General features: G+C 47.6%; 1 protein-coding gene across 1 annotated transcript in view; it reads right to left on the bottom strand.

Moving 5' to 3' along the window:
* Positions 1 to 14778, bottom strand: part of ANTXRL (ANTXR like) — a 125780-nt gene that overhangs the window by 30666 nt on the left and 80336 nt on the right. The window contains exons 12-13 of the mRNA XM_033943828.1: positions 6250 to 6328; positions 1119 to 1214 (exon numbers count right to left, since the gene is read on the bottom strand). Coding sequence (XP_033799719.1) covers positions 1119 to 1214; positions 6250 to 6328 — 175 coding nt within the window. The remainder of the gene's footprint in view (positions 1 to 1118; positions 1215 to 6249; positions 6329 to 14778) is intronic.

Here is a 14778-nt window from a genome sequence, read left to right as displayed (position 1 = left end):
ACTGTCTTCTGAGATGATGAAGGACTTTTGCTTCTGGAGTTCATGCCATGCAAGACAACCATAACCTGGGAGAGTTACAGTAACACAATGGTCATTTTACGGGAGTCAATCAAAGAGAAAAGATGAGGAAAACTCACAGCAGGCATGCTGCTTCTTCATGACAATGCACCAGTGCACATGTCATGACAATCACAGGCTGCCATCCAAGAATGTGGGTTTCAGCAGCTGAACTATGCACCTTACAGTCCTGACCTGGCTCCCTCGGATTATTTCCTGTTCTGAGTTTTTAAGAAATCTCTCCATGGACAGCGGTTTTCAAGTGATGAAGATGTCAAGGAAGCTGTGACATTCTGGTCTGAAGGTCAAACAGAAGACTTCTTTTCAAAGGGGTTAAAGTCATTGTAGGAAAAGTGGATGAAGTGTATGGAACTATCAGGGGACTATATTGAAAAATAAAATTTTTTTTGAAAATTATTTTCTTTTCTACTGAGGTAATAGGGATAGACATTTTTGTTTTATGTTTTTTTCCTGCTGTTTTCTTTGTCTTGTTCAAGAGTGTTCCTTTTGATTGTTTTTGTTAGTCATTCAGTGTGCATTCTTTTGAAAGAAGATGCACTGTTTGGAAAAAGGGACTACTCTTTCTGATAAAGTGTGCACTTCCTTCCCTGATAGCATCTGCATGTTTAGTATATATGTGTACATAATGGTTCATGCACTATCAAGAAAAGAGAGTGCATCATTTCAGAAAGAGTGCACCCTTTTTCCAAATAGTGAGACTTCTTTCAAAAGAGTGAACAACAGGAATTTTCTCTTTTTTTTCCCTGCTCATTTTCATATTTTAATGACATGGAGCAACATGGGATATATCATTGACAATTTCCATATCATTGCAAATGACAGCCCATCCTTTGTTTATAAATGACTTTTTCCTAACAATCTTCAAAATAATCAAGCTTTTCGAACATTAGATTTTTACAAAAAAGATATTACTTTTCTTCAGCAGCTGTTTTTCCCCACAGACACAGAATAGGGAAGAAAACTTTAGCAAATTCGGCCAACAGTTATCTCTAATGTTAGACATGTATAAACCAACATGAAAAAAAGCTCACAGAACTTACCACAGTGCAGCAAAGTGGCCAAAACCACCACAGAAGAGCAAGAGCCAGCAAAAGAAACAGCACCAAAAGTGCAATGAAAAGAATAATTCCTGTGGGCTGGAAAGAATTGAGAAAATCAACAAACTCAAATTTCAAATTGGAACAGACAATCTCAACAGCAATAAGGCAGAAAAGGAAATAGAGTCAGACTTGTATCAGTCTGAAATGTACATTGCATATTCCAATCGACATAGGGCTCCTTTTACTAAGGTACGCTAGCGTTTTTAGCGCGCGCTAAACCCGCATTACGATTCTAGAACTAAAGCCAGCTCAATGTTGGTGTTAAGGTCTAGCGCGATGGGCAATTCAGCGCACGCTATTCCGCGCGTTAAAGCTCTAACGCACCTTTGTAAAAGGAGCCCTTAGTATTTTTTGGCATAACTGATAGTTTGGTGATGTGGGTCTTATTTAACATCTCTTCTTCCACTAGACACAAAGAAGAAGACTAACTCCCCACCCCCACCCATGGTAAATGCAGCCCTATATGTCTGTATAGATCAGTCATTTCTGTAAGCAAATAAGAAGAGCCCATTTTACTAGAACATTCCCTGCCATCTGAATAGTCCTGAACATACATCTGCCTGCCAACCAGAATGATGCCTGGGAACAGCAGGGCCTTGGCTTTCACACTAGCAACTTGGAAAAGCTAGAGGAAGGCTGGTCTTCCGGGATGTAGAAAATTATATATAATGGAATTTAATAAATCAACACTTTTCCCCAGAAATTTCATAGCCAAATTATTACTAGGGAAAAATATCATACTAGCACATTAGAAAAAGAAATCTCTTATTTTCTCTTAAAAAAAAAAAATACGTGGTAAATAGCAGCAGCAGAACCTCTGCAAATATGTTTTAATTCATTTTGGAGGGGGAGGGGAAGCTGAGGTGTGACAGGAATGCAGACTATGAGGAAAATTTTCAAGCTGGTTGCTAACTAACCAGGCTGAATGATGAGCAATTCTCCTTTCAAAATTGAGCTTAGAAATCAAACAGATGTCACACAGGCTACAAAATATAATTTAGATGTTAATGATATTGCAATTACCAACAATAAACCAGTGTCACATTGTGGAAGCCAAAGATTTAAGCTTCTCCATTTATGCAGTGAGAAAATAAATACAGTACAGTGGTGCCTCACACAACGGACGCCTCGCACAGCGCACGCTGCGCACAACGAACTTTATGTCTTGATTCGTACAACGAACTTCGTTTCACACAACGAAGTCGCCCGAGCTGCATCCTTCCGCGCAGGCACTGCGCTTAACTGCCCTCTCTCCGCCTGGCTCCCTCTTGCCCCCCCGACTCCCCGACACGATCGGGGCAAAAAGGAGCCCAAGCCCTCTTGCCCCGCCGATTCCCCAACTCCCCGACAATATCGGGCCAGGAGGGAGCCCAAGTCCTCCTGGCCACGGCGACCCCCTAACCCCACCCTGCACTACATTACGGGCAGGAGGGATCCCAGGCCCTCCTGCCCTCGACGCAAACCCCCCCTCCCCCCAACGACCGTCCCCCCAAGAACCACCGACCGCCACCCCAGCCGACCCGCGACCCCCCTGGCCGACCCCCACGACACCCCCAACCCCCTTCCCTGTACCTTTCTGTAGTTGGCCGGACAGACGGGAGCCAAACCCGCCTGTCCGGCAGGCAGCCAACGACGGAATGAGGCCGGATTGGCCCATCCGTCCCAAAGCTCCGCCTACTGGTGGGGCCTAAGGCGCCTGGGCCAATCAGAATAGGCCCGGGAGCCTTAGGTCCCTCCTGGGGGCGGGGCCTGAGGCACATGGGCCCAACCCGACCATGTGCCTCAGGCCCTGCCCCCAGGAGGGACCTAAGGCTCCCGGGCCTATTCTGATTGGCCCAGGTGCCTTAGGCCCCACCAGTAGGCGGAGCTTTGGGACGGATGGGCCAATCCGGCCTCATTCCGTCGTTGGCTGCCTGCCGGACAGGCGGGTTTGGCTCCCGTCTGTCCGGCCAACTACAGAAAGGTACGGGGAAGGGGGTTGGGGGTGTCGTGGGGGTCGGCCAGGGGGGTCGCGGGTCGGCTGGGGGGGCGGTCGGAGGTTCTTGGGGGGGGCGGTCGGTGGGGGGAGGGGGGGTTTGCGTCGAGGGCAGGAGGGCCTGGGATCCCTCCTGCCCGTAATGTAGTGCAGGGTGGGGTTGGGGGTCGCCGTGGCCAGGAGGACTTGGGCTCCCTCCTGGCCCGATATTGTCGGGGAGTTGGGGAATCGGCGGGGCAAGAGGGCTTGGGCTCCCTTTTGCCCCGATCGTGTCGGGGAGTCGGGGGGGCAAGAGGGCTTGAGCTCCCTCTTGCCCCAATCGTGTCGGGGAGTCGGGGGGGCAAGAGGGCTTGAGCTCCCTCTTGCCCCGATCGTGTCGGGGGTGCCAGGGACCACACGGAGTCACCCACCGTACCACCCGATTCGGGTAAGCGCAGGTATCGGTGGGTGGCTTATTTGCGGGGGGGTGCCTTATTTTACATTTTTTTCTAAAAAGGGGGGGCTGTCTTATTTGATGGCCCTGCCTTATCATCGGGGAAACATGGTAGAAAAAAAAAAAAAATGAACAGTTAAGTCCCAGTTTTTGCCGCTGAGACTCTGCCCTCTCTCACTGTAAAATTAGACTCTTCTTAGTCTGTCTTTAAATTTAAAAAATGTGTGTTGTTTTAAAAAACAATTATGTTTTTAGATGTATCTAAATAAAAATAATAACCAAAAATTTATCTTTTTTTATGTCATCTTAGCATATTTTATGCTACAGAACGAATTATTTTTTTTAACATGTATTGTTATGGGAAAACGCGTTTCACATAACGAACTTTTCGCATAACAAACTTGCTCCTGGAACGAATTAAGTTCGTTGTGTGAGGCACCACTGTATTTCATATTCAACAGACTACTAGAGGTTTGTAGTCTATATTTCATGACATATGAAGGATCAGATATTGAAAACATTATAGCAAAATATCCCCCTCCCTTTTACAAAATCATAGTGTGTTTTTTAGCGCTGATTGTGGTGGTAACAGAATTCCTATGAGCTTTGGAGCTGTTACAACCATGGCCAGTGCTAAAAACCGAGCTACGGTTTTGTAAAAATGGGGGGGTGGGGGTGGGGGCGTTATATGGAGAGAAAAGCACATAAATGAGAGAGGTATAGTATAAGAACCACAGATGACAGACTGAAGAGATTTAAAGAAGAATAAAATGAGGAAACTTACTGTAAAGAAATTGAGAGTATCAGATGAGGACAAGAGCCAAGGAAGTCGGCACATTATCACTCAGAGAGAAAAAGAGGTAGTAGAAAAAGAAACAGAATTTCTGTGAAAGGAGAATAAAAGATTTAATAGGAGGAAAGCACCAAAATAATAACACATCGCTGAAGCATGCCTAAAATATATACAGTTGTGTGGAAAAGTGTAGGTGGCCTTGTCATTGGGCAGTCTGGTGAACGGTGCCATGTGTTGGGCTTGTGATTGCACATGATGGCCTTCCCTAATGGGGTGGGAGGGAGAGTCTCCTTGCTGTGGTGGGGGGGGAAGGGGCAGGTTTGCACATGGCGTTATGTGCTGGTGGGTGGGGGTTGTGTTTATGACATGGGGAGGATTTTTCTTGGAAGGAGGGTTGTGTTTGTAATACATAGGTGTTGTGTTGTGTTAGCATGGGGGTGGGGTCAGCAGAGAGGAGAGGCACCAGCACCCCCCTGTGAAGACAGTGCTTGGGGCAGTCCACCCCCCACCCTCCCTTACTATGCCACGGACTCCTCCCCATTGAATGGAGGCTGGACAAAACTATATCCAGTTAAAGAAAGGAGGTGCTTGGGGTGTTCCAGGGGTGCAGTACTGTGTAACCAAATAAGTTGGACGGCACAAATAACAGGTGTAAAGTCATTTGAATACATTTATGTGGATAGTATTGGCTGGTAATCTTCAGCTGCAGTAATTAATTGGTAAAGATCACTGAAGATTTGGTTAACATTATTGCCATATACTTCTCTGCTGACTATTGGCCTAACGTTATCTATCTTTGCATAAATATTCTCTATTGATAATAATCATCTTATGAAGGTCAAGACAAGCACCTATGTTTGCTCTGTAGATAACTGAAGTTTTTTTTTTTACAGTAATTGTTCTCTATCTTCTCTTAATACTGAGAGCTGGATACCTTTACTACTCCGATACACCGTAATATATTTGGATTTAGCTCACACTTTTGTTCAGTCACATTCATATACGCCAGGTATTTCCCTTCCCTGGAGAGCTTGCAATGAAAAACTTGTAGTGGACAAGTTGCTGAAGTGGGACTTGAACAGGGCTTTGTCTGGTTGTTGCCACAGTGCTCTAACTACTAGTCAACTCTTCCACTTCCACTCCCCAGTCCTTTTGTGTTACTCATAAGACACAACTCCAATTGGCTAATCACTAATTATTGATTCAAACAATAGTGCAACTGTGGGGCCGGAAGCAGGAAGTGCTGAGCTCATCGCACATCCCCTTTCTCTGCTAGTCACGGCGGGTGGATGAGCTAAAGCCGCGGTGAATTAAAAGCAGTCTAATTGTGGTTGGGAAAACTGCTCGCTTGGCAATCGTTGCTGTAGTTTCAGGCTAATCTGGCAGTCTTTTAGTCTTGTAAACTCAGCTCTGGAGTTCAGAACTATATTAAAAAAAAAAAATAAATTTCTGAATAGCCAATTTGGGCGGCTAGCTCCCGAAGAAGCATTAAAATGAAACGGAGATGCTCTGTAGAGCACAGCATGAATTGCCCAGATTAAGCTAAGTAAATTATGGCATATTAAATAAAAATGGACATTAGCAATAGAATTTAAAAAGTGAAACAAGGCAATTGAGAATCTTATTGTAAACTGCATTGAATCCCAGTCGAAACTGAGAAATGTATGGTAAACCTTGTTTCTTTGAGTACTTGAAGTCTTTTCCTCCTTTATCAATTATTGTTTGAATCAATAATTAGTGAATAGCCAATTTGAGTTGTGTGATTTACTCATAGGACTGAGACATATTTGCAATAAAGCAAAAAGGCTTGCGCTGTATGCACAGGTAATCTAAACATGGCTTTTATCTGTAATACTGACAACATACTTACACAGTTTGTACTTGAAATACTGACAGAACTTGAGATGAATGTCAGACCCTTGTTCATGCTGACTTGGAGGAACACTACCCTATGGAAAAAGCGAATACAGAAATGATTTTTAATGGTGCGTTCAAATCTTTTCATGTACTGTTGGCATTTCACAATTGCATTTCTCTTCACCTCGTGAGTCAATGAAGAATGGCAAAACTTTTAAGGTTGATAGGATAATGTCAGAACTCCTAGGGGGAGGGGTTCATAGACAAAATTGCGCGAGACAATGGTGCGCCGACAACTGAGCGCAAGGTTGACGGCGCGCCGAAGAAAAGCAGTATTTTAAAGGGTTCCGACGGGGGGTGTTGGTGGGGAACCCCCCTATTTTACTTAACAGACATCGCGCTGGCGTTGTGGGGGGTTTGGGGGGTTGTAACCCCCCTCATTATATTTGAAACTGAACTTTTTGCCTGTTTTTTAGGGAAAAAGTTCAGTTTTAAGTATAATGTGAGGGGTTACAACCCCCAAACCCCCCACAACGCCAGCGCAATGTCTGTTAAGTAAAGTGGGGGGGGGTTCCCCCCACACCCCCCCGTCGGAGCCCTTTAAAATAGTGCTTTTCTTCGGCACGCCATCAACCTTGCGCTCAGTTGTCTGTGCTCAGTTGTCGGCACGCCGTTGTCTCGCGCAATTTAGTCCCGTCACCAGGGGGAGGTCTCACTCCCAGAGAGTGTGACTTCAGTGTGCAAGTATTACATTACATTACATTACATTAGTGATTTCTATTCCGCTTGTGCCTTGCGGTTCTAAGCGGATTACAAGTTAGAAGACTGGACATTTCCAGTAGCATTGCAGTACATATAATCAAGAATGCGTTAAGTTACAATTGTTGTTCTGGACTTTTCCAGGATAAATTGGTAGTAGATAGTAGATAGTGATAGGTTGTTTAGACGAATAGAGATAATATTGTCCGGGTTCTGTTGTTTAGACGAGTAGAGATAATACTGTCCGGATTCGGGTGTTGCTGGTGGTGGTGTTTGGGTAGTCATGAGAGCTTTTTCTAATACTTTTGTGAGGTTATGATGATGGGAAGTGTTTTTTGAAGAGATGAGTTTTGATTTCTTTTCGGAATGCTTTAATGTCTATTGATTTGGTCAGTAGATTGGTGATGGTAGTATCGATCTTTGCTGCCTGTGTCGCTAAAAGGCTGTCATATAGTTTCTTTCGTCGTGTTCCTTTGAGAGGGGGGTGAGTGAATAGGCTCTGGGTTCTCCTTAATCTGTGTGAGAGGTTACGGTGTAGTCTGTTGTTTAGGTAGCTGGGTGCTGTTCCATGTATTACTTTGTATAGTAGACAGTAGAATTTGAACTGGGATCTTGCTTTTATTGGTAGCCAGTATGCACTGGTCAAAGTGAAACTCAAATCAGGTAGATTTCATCCACCTTCAAGTTCAAAAGAGAACCAGGATTCTCTTGAAACCATCTGGGAAAATCTGTCAAATTTGTCCGTATAATTTGGGGAAATCTAATAAAAACCCACTGAAGTATGCTGAAAATCCAGTGATCTGAAAACCCAGAATGGATTTCCTGCAGATCTGCACTACGGAACCAAAAACAGAGTAGGCGGTCTAAGATGGTGGTCAGAACAGCAGATCAGCCAAAATGTAGCATCCACATAACTTTATTGCTGCAGAGACACACAACACATAAAAAGACCCGACAAAGACAGTTACTATACATAGACCTGCCAGGGATTTTGCCTTTCATGGGAGCACTTTCTTTAGCAGAGCTTCACAGAATTACATTGATGCAATTTAAAATTTTTCTAGCTTCACTGAATTGTTTTACAAACCTTTTAACAGTTTCTCCATCCACAGTTGAGAGGAAAATGTCTGTGCTTAACTGTGGGAGATCTGTATGGTCCTTGTGGTCCCTACTAAAAATGATCTACAACCAAACTCTAAGTCAGTGATGAACTTGCCCAGTTCACTGCAACCCTACAAGTTAGTGTAAACAGTTGTGTGTCAACCAGGTGACAGGATAGCAAGAGGGATGTTGAGCTTACCTCTAGGAAATGGAGGAGCAAGGGGTTCCTTCTAAAGTTGTCCAGGATGCAGGGACAATGAGGAGCTGCAGAACATAAGAACTGCCATACTCTGTCACTTTAGCCCAGTAACCTGCTTCCAACAATGGCCAATCCAGTTCACAAGTATCTGGCAGAATCCCAAAACTTAGCATGATTCCATAATACTCATTCCAGGAATATGCAGTGGCTTTCCCCAGATTTATCATAATAACAGTTTATGAACTTTACCTCCAGGAATTGAAAGTGGTTGGCGCCTACCGAGCCATGCATATTGTTATAGAATAATGGGTTTCTGCACCTAATTGGGTGCCAGCATTTATACCAGGTTTCGGCAGGGGTAAGTCTAGCAACGCGAATTGGGCACGGAAACTAGCTGCAAGCGCTATTCTAAAAAGCACAGTTACTTACCGTAACAGGTGTTATCCAGGGACAGCAGGCAGATATTCTTAACGTATGGGTGACGTCACCGACGGAGCCCCGGTACGGACCTTTTTAACTAGAAAGTTCTAGTTGGCCGCACCGCGCATGCGCGAGTGCCTTCCCGCCCGACGGAGGAGTGCGTGGTCTCCAGTTAGGATAAGCCAGCTAAGAAGCCAACCCGGGGAGGTGGGTGGGTCGTAAGAATATCTGCCTGCTGTCCCTGGATAACACCTGTTACGGTAAGTAACTGTGCTTTATCCCAGGACAAGCAGGCAGCATATTCTTAACGTATGGGTGACCTCTAAGCTAACAGAGAGGGAGGAGGGATGGTTGGCCATTAGGAAAATAAATTTTGTAACACAGATTGACCAAAGTGTCCATCCCGTCTGGAGAAGGCATCCAGACAGTAGTGAGTAGTGAATGTGTGAACTGAAGACCAAGTGGCCGCCTTGCAGATTTCCTCAATAGGAGTGGAACGGAGGAAAGCCACAGAAGCAGCCATAGCTCTGACCCTGTGGGCCGTGACAGGTCCTTCCAGTGACAGGCCGGCCCGAGCATAACAGAACGTAATACAGGCAGCAAGCCAATTGGACAGCGTTCGTTTAGATACAGGGTGACCCAGACGATTAGGATCGAAGGTCAGAAAAAGTTGAGGAGAGGAGCGGTGAGCCCTGGTACGGTCAAGGTAGTACGCCAGGGCACGCTTACAATCCAGCGTGTGAAGAGCCTGTTCCCCAGGATGAGAATGGGGTTTAGGGAAGAAAACAGGCAGCACGATGGACTGGTTGAGGTGAAAGGCTGAAACCACCTTAGGAAGGAATTTAGGATGGGTACGCAGAACCACCTTGTCATGGTGAAAAACAGTGAACGGTGGATCGGCGACCAGTGCATGTAGCTCACTAACCCTCCTGGCAGAGGTGATGGCAATGAGGAAAAGCACCTTCCATGTGAGAAGTTTGAGCGAGGTAGTAGCCAGAGGCTCAAAAGGAGGTTTCATGAGGGCTGACAAAACCACATTGAGGTCCCAGACGACTGGGGGAGGCTGAAGAGGTGGTTTGATATTGAAGAGGCCTCTCATGAACCGGGAAACCAGAGGATGAGCCGTGAGGGGTTTTCCAAGGATAGGCTCATGAAACGCAGTGATGGCACTGAGGTGGACTCTGATTGAGGTCGACTTGAGGCCAGCGTCGGAGAGAGAGAGCAAATAGTCCAGTACAGTTTCCACCGCCAGAGAGGTGGGATTGTGATGATGAAGAAGACACCAAGCGGAGAACCGGGTCCACTTCTGATGGTAACATTGGAGTGTGGAGGGTTTCCTGGAGGCATCCAAAATGCGACGGACTGGCTGAGACAGGTTTTCTGGAGAGGTCAGCCCGAGAGAAACCAAGCTGTCAGGTGGAGCGAAGACAGATTGGGATGTAGTAGAGACTGATGTTGCTGTGTAAGAAGAGTAGGAAACACAGGTAGAGGAATGGGATCCCTGGAACTGAGCTGAAGCAGGAGGGAGAACCAATGTTGTCTGGGCCACCGAGGGGCGATGAGAATCATGGTGGCCCTGTCCTTGCGGAGCTTGAACAGGGTCCGCAACATCAGAGGAAGTGGAGGGAAGGCATAGAGGAACCGATCCGTCCAGTCGAGTAGGAATGCATCCGGTGCCAGACGATGAGGAGAGTAGAGTCTGGAGCAGAACTGGGGCAGCTGATGGTTGTGAGGAGCTGCAAAGAGGTCCACCTGTGGAGTGCCCCATCGAGCAAAGATGGAGTGGAGAGTGGGAGGATCCAGGGTCCACTCGTGAGGTTGAAGGATGCGGCTGAGCTGGTCGGCCAGGGAGTTCTGTTCGCCCTGGATATAGACTGCTTTGAGAAAAAGATTGTGGGCTGTGGCCCAGGTCCAAATTCGGAGGGCCTCCTGACAAAGGAGACGAGATCCGGTGCCGCCTTGCTTGTTGATGTAGTACATGGCGACTTGGTTGTCCGTGCACAGGAGAAGAACCTGAGGATAGAGAAGGTGCTGGAAGGCCTTGAGAGCATAAAACATGGCTCTGAGTTCCAGGAAATTGATGTGATATTGACGCTCCTGAGGGGTCCAGAGTCCCTGGGTGCGTAGATCCCCTATGTGAGCTCCCCATGCATAGGGGGAGGCATCTGTGGTGATGATCATGGAATGAGGGGGCGGATGAAGAAGGAGGCCCCTGGAAAGATTTGAGGAGTTCAACCACCATTGAAGAGAGTGCTGAAGAGATGATGTCACAGAGATGGGATGAGAAAGAGGATCTCTGGTCTGCGACCATTGGTTGGCGAGGGTCCATTGCGGTATCCTCAAATGGAGTCGCGCCAGAGGAACCACATGGACTGTCGAGGCCATGTGACCCAGAAGAATCATCATTTGGCGAGCAGGGATGGATGGTTGGATGAGCACCTGTCGACAGAGGTGAAGCAGTGTCCGGTGCCGGTCGGCAGGAAGGAACGCTCTCATGGAGTTGGTATCGAGAAGTGCTCCGATGAACTGAAGGCGCTGCGTGGGAAGCAGATGCGACTTGGGATAATTGATCTCGAACCCCAAGAGATGGAGGAAAGAGATGGTGTGGTGAGTGGATTGCAGCACAAGTGGAGCGGTCGTTGCTTTCACCAACCAATCGTCCAAGTAGGGGAACACTTGAAGGTTGTGGGACCTGAGACAGGCCGCTACCACAATCAGGCACTTGGTGAACACCCTGGGTGAAGATGCGAGACCAAAGGGAAGCACCTTGTACTGATAGTGGTGATTGAGTATCTGGAATCGGAGGTAGCGACGTGAAGCCTGATGGATTGGGATGTGAGTGTAGGCCTCCTTGAGGTCCAGGGAACATAGCCAGTCGTGTTGAGACAGAAGAGGATAAAGTGTGGCAAGTGAGAGCATTCTGAACTTTTCCTTGACCAAACACTTGTTGAGGTTCCTGAGGTCGAGGATAGGACGAAGATCTCCTGTTTTCTTGGGTACCAAGAAGTAGCGGGAGTAAAATCCCTGACCTCTTTGGTCTGGTGGAACTTCTTCGATGGCATTGAGAAGGAGGAGGGATTGGACCTCCCTGAGGAGGAGAGGAGTTTGGGAGGAGTGAGAAGCAGACTCTACGGGAGGATGGTCTGGAGGAAGAGTCTGAAATCTTAGTGAGTATCCGTGACGGATGATGTTTAGAACCCACAGGTCTGATGTGATGGCCTCCCAGCGTCGTAGAAAGATGGTGAGGCGGCCCCCGATAGGTTGAGGCAGAGGCAGCGAGGGTTGGAGACTGGCTATGCCCTGGAGAAAAGAGTCAAAAGGGCTGAGGAGGCTTAGTTTGAGGGAGAGGCTTAGCTGTCTGGTGAGATTGCGAGCGAGCCTGAGAGTGTTGTTGCTGTTGTTGGCGAGGCCGACGAGATTGCTGTTGAGGAGGATTCAGCGGCCTAGCAGAAAAGCGACGTTGGTAAGAAGACTGAGGTCTGTATGGTCGTGTCGGCGGAGTCTTCTTTTTAGGCTTAATGAGGGTGTCCCATCTGGTCTCGTGAGCCGAAAGTTTTTGTGTGGTGGTATCTAGAGACTCCCCAAAAAGTTCATCACCAAGACAGGGCGCGTTGGCAAGGCGGTCTTGGTGGTTGACATCCAGGTCAGATACTCTCAGCCAGGCAAGGCGTCGCATAGCAATTGCCAGAGCAGAGGCACGGGAGGAGAGCTCGAAGGAGTCATAGATTGAGCGTACCATGAACTTCCTGAGCTGAAGGAGGGTGGAAATTTGTTGTTGAAACAAAGGGACCTTGCGTTCAGGGATGTACTTTTGCAGAGCAGAAAGTTGTTGTACCAGATATTTCATATAAAAAGAAAAATGAAATGAATAATTGTTGGCTCTGCTAGCCAGCATGGCATTCTGGTATAGGCGCTTTCCAAATTTATCCATTGTTTTACCCTCTCTGCCAGGAGGGGTGGAGGCATAGACACTGGAACCATGAGATTTCTTGAGAGTGGATTCTACTAGGAGGCTCTCATGTGGCAACTGGGGTTTATCAAATCCCGGGATAGGGATGACCCTGTATAAACTGTCCAGTTTCTTAGGGGCACCTGGAACAGTAAGGGGGTTCTCCAAGTTTTTATAAAACGTCTCCCGCAGAATATCATGGACGGGGAGTTTGAGAAATTCCTTGGGAGGTTGGTCGAAGTCCAAGGCTTCTAAAAAGGCCTGGGACTTCTTAGAGTCGGACTCGAGTGGGATGGAAAGAGCCCCAGACATCTCCCGAAGGAATTTTGTAAATGAGGACTGCTCGGGCTTGGAGGTGGATTCAGCCATGGAGGGTTCCTCATCAGTGGAAGAGGCATCCTCCTCGGTACCGAGGGGGGATTGCTCCCATAAGTCAGGGTCCCTGATGGCCGGCTCAGCATGGCGGGTTTTAGAAAGGGACTTGCCAGATCTCATGGATACGGTGCCGGGGGATGAAGACCGGTGCCGATCTCTGTCCCGGGAGGAGTGGTGTCGATCCCGGTCCCGAGACGATCGATGTCGATCTTGGGTTCGGGATGGGTCCTCCGCCGTGCAGGTCTGTAATGTAGGCTGTGCCGATAAGACCGGCATCGAAGTATTCATCGGTACCGAGGGGGTGGCCACTGGCGTAGTGGTGCGAGGCTCGGGCCGGACCGGTACCGGAAGGAGCGGTGCCAGCAGGGTTGGGAGCAGTTCCTGAAGCTGGTGCTCGAGTTGCTCCTGTAATTTAGTTTGGAGGATGGCCGAGATACGGTCCTCCAATGGGGGCACCGGTACCGTTTTACTTTTCTTCGGTACCATAGGTGCCGCTCTACGCTCCGGTGATGAGGAGGCCGATGAAGAGGCACTCACCGTTATCGGAGCGGAGCGCTTACGGGACTTGCGGGACGTCGGAAGGACCGGTGTCACCGCCGTGGCTGGAGGGCGCTCAAGGGAAGTGGAAGGCTTCTTAGCTGGCTTACCTGGCGCCATCGACCCCGCAGAAGGATCAGGTGGTGTCGATGTTGACGGTGCCGATTTCGGCGGTGCCGTCGACGTCGGGGTCGGATCCATAGCAGAACCGGTGCCGAAGAGGAGATTCTGCTGAATTTGTCTATTTTTAAGTGTGCGTTTTTGAAGAGTCGCGCAGCGGGTGCAGGTGTCAGCCCGATGTTCCGGACCCAAGCACTGTAGGCACCAGTTGTGTGGGTCCGAAAGGGAAATCGGGCGTGCACACCGCTGGCACTTCTTAAAACCCGGCTGAGGGGGCATGAAGGGGAATACGGCCTCAGCGAAATCAAAGTCGGAGGCTTGTATGATGGCAACAGGCCCCGCTGGGGCCTGTTGAAAAATAAAGGAAAAAATAAAGTTGTTTTTTTTTTTTTTTTTTTGTAAATTAGACAGAAAGGAAAAACCCGAAGGAAAAAAGCAGAAAAAATCAAAATAACGCGAGCGGGAAGGCAAAAAAGGAGTGTTCAACAGCCGTTGAATACCACATGCGTCTTCTTCGCTCCGCGGAAACGAAGAAACTGGAGACCACGCACTCCTCCGTCGGGCGGGAAGGCACTCGCGCATGCGCGGTGCGGCCAACTAGAACTTTCTAGTTAAAAAGGTCCGTACCGGGGCTCCGTCGGTGACGTCACCCATACGTTAAGAATATGCTGCCTGCTTGTCCTGGGATAAAAAAAGCGTACACGCCCTTTACAGAATAGCGCTAAGCAACAAACTTTCCTGGTGTTCATTTCTGAGCGGAGATGTGCCAGAAAGACAGGTGTGCTGTGATTAAAAATATTATGGTCTATATTATTAACAATTTTTATTGTTCCAAATATGTGTTTTATTCATATTATTTCTTTTTGTGTGCTAATAATTTGTAGACTCCTGATGCAGGCTATTCGAGCCAAAACACGTACATGTCAAGTCGTTGAATGAATAAAGCAGAGTTTGTAAAAATAGTCAGCACACCTGTCTTTCTGGCACATCTCCACTGTTTGTTTCTGATTCGTGGAGGTGCTTTTCCTGTTGTCTATATTCATTTCTGAGCACCATTAATAGAATTTGCCCCCATGCCATTT

The sequence above is a fragment of the Geotrypetes seraphini genome, chromosome 4 (assembly GCF_902459505.1).
Source record: "Geotrypetes seraphini chromosome 4, aGeoSer1.1, whole genome shotgun sequence".
Lineage (NCBI taxonomy): Eukaryota > Metazoa > Chordata > Amphibia > Gymnophiona > Dermophiidae > Geotrypetes > Geotrypetes seraphini.
This window is presented reverse-complemented; position numbering and strand designations above follow the sequence as displayed.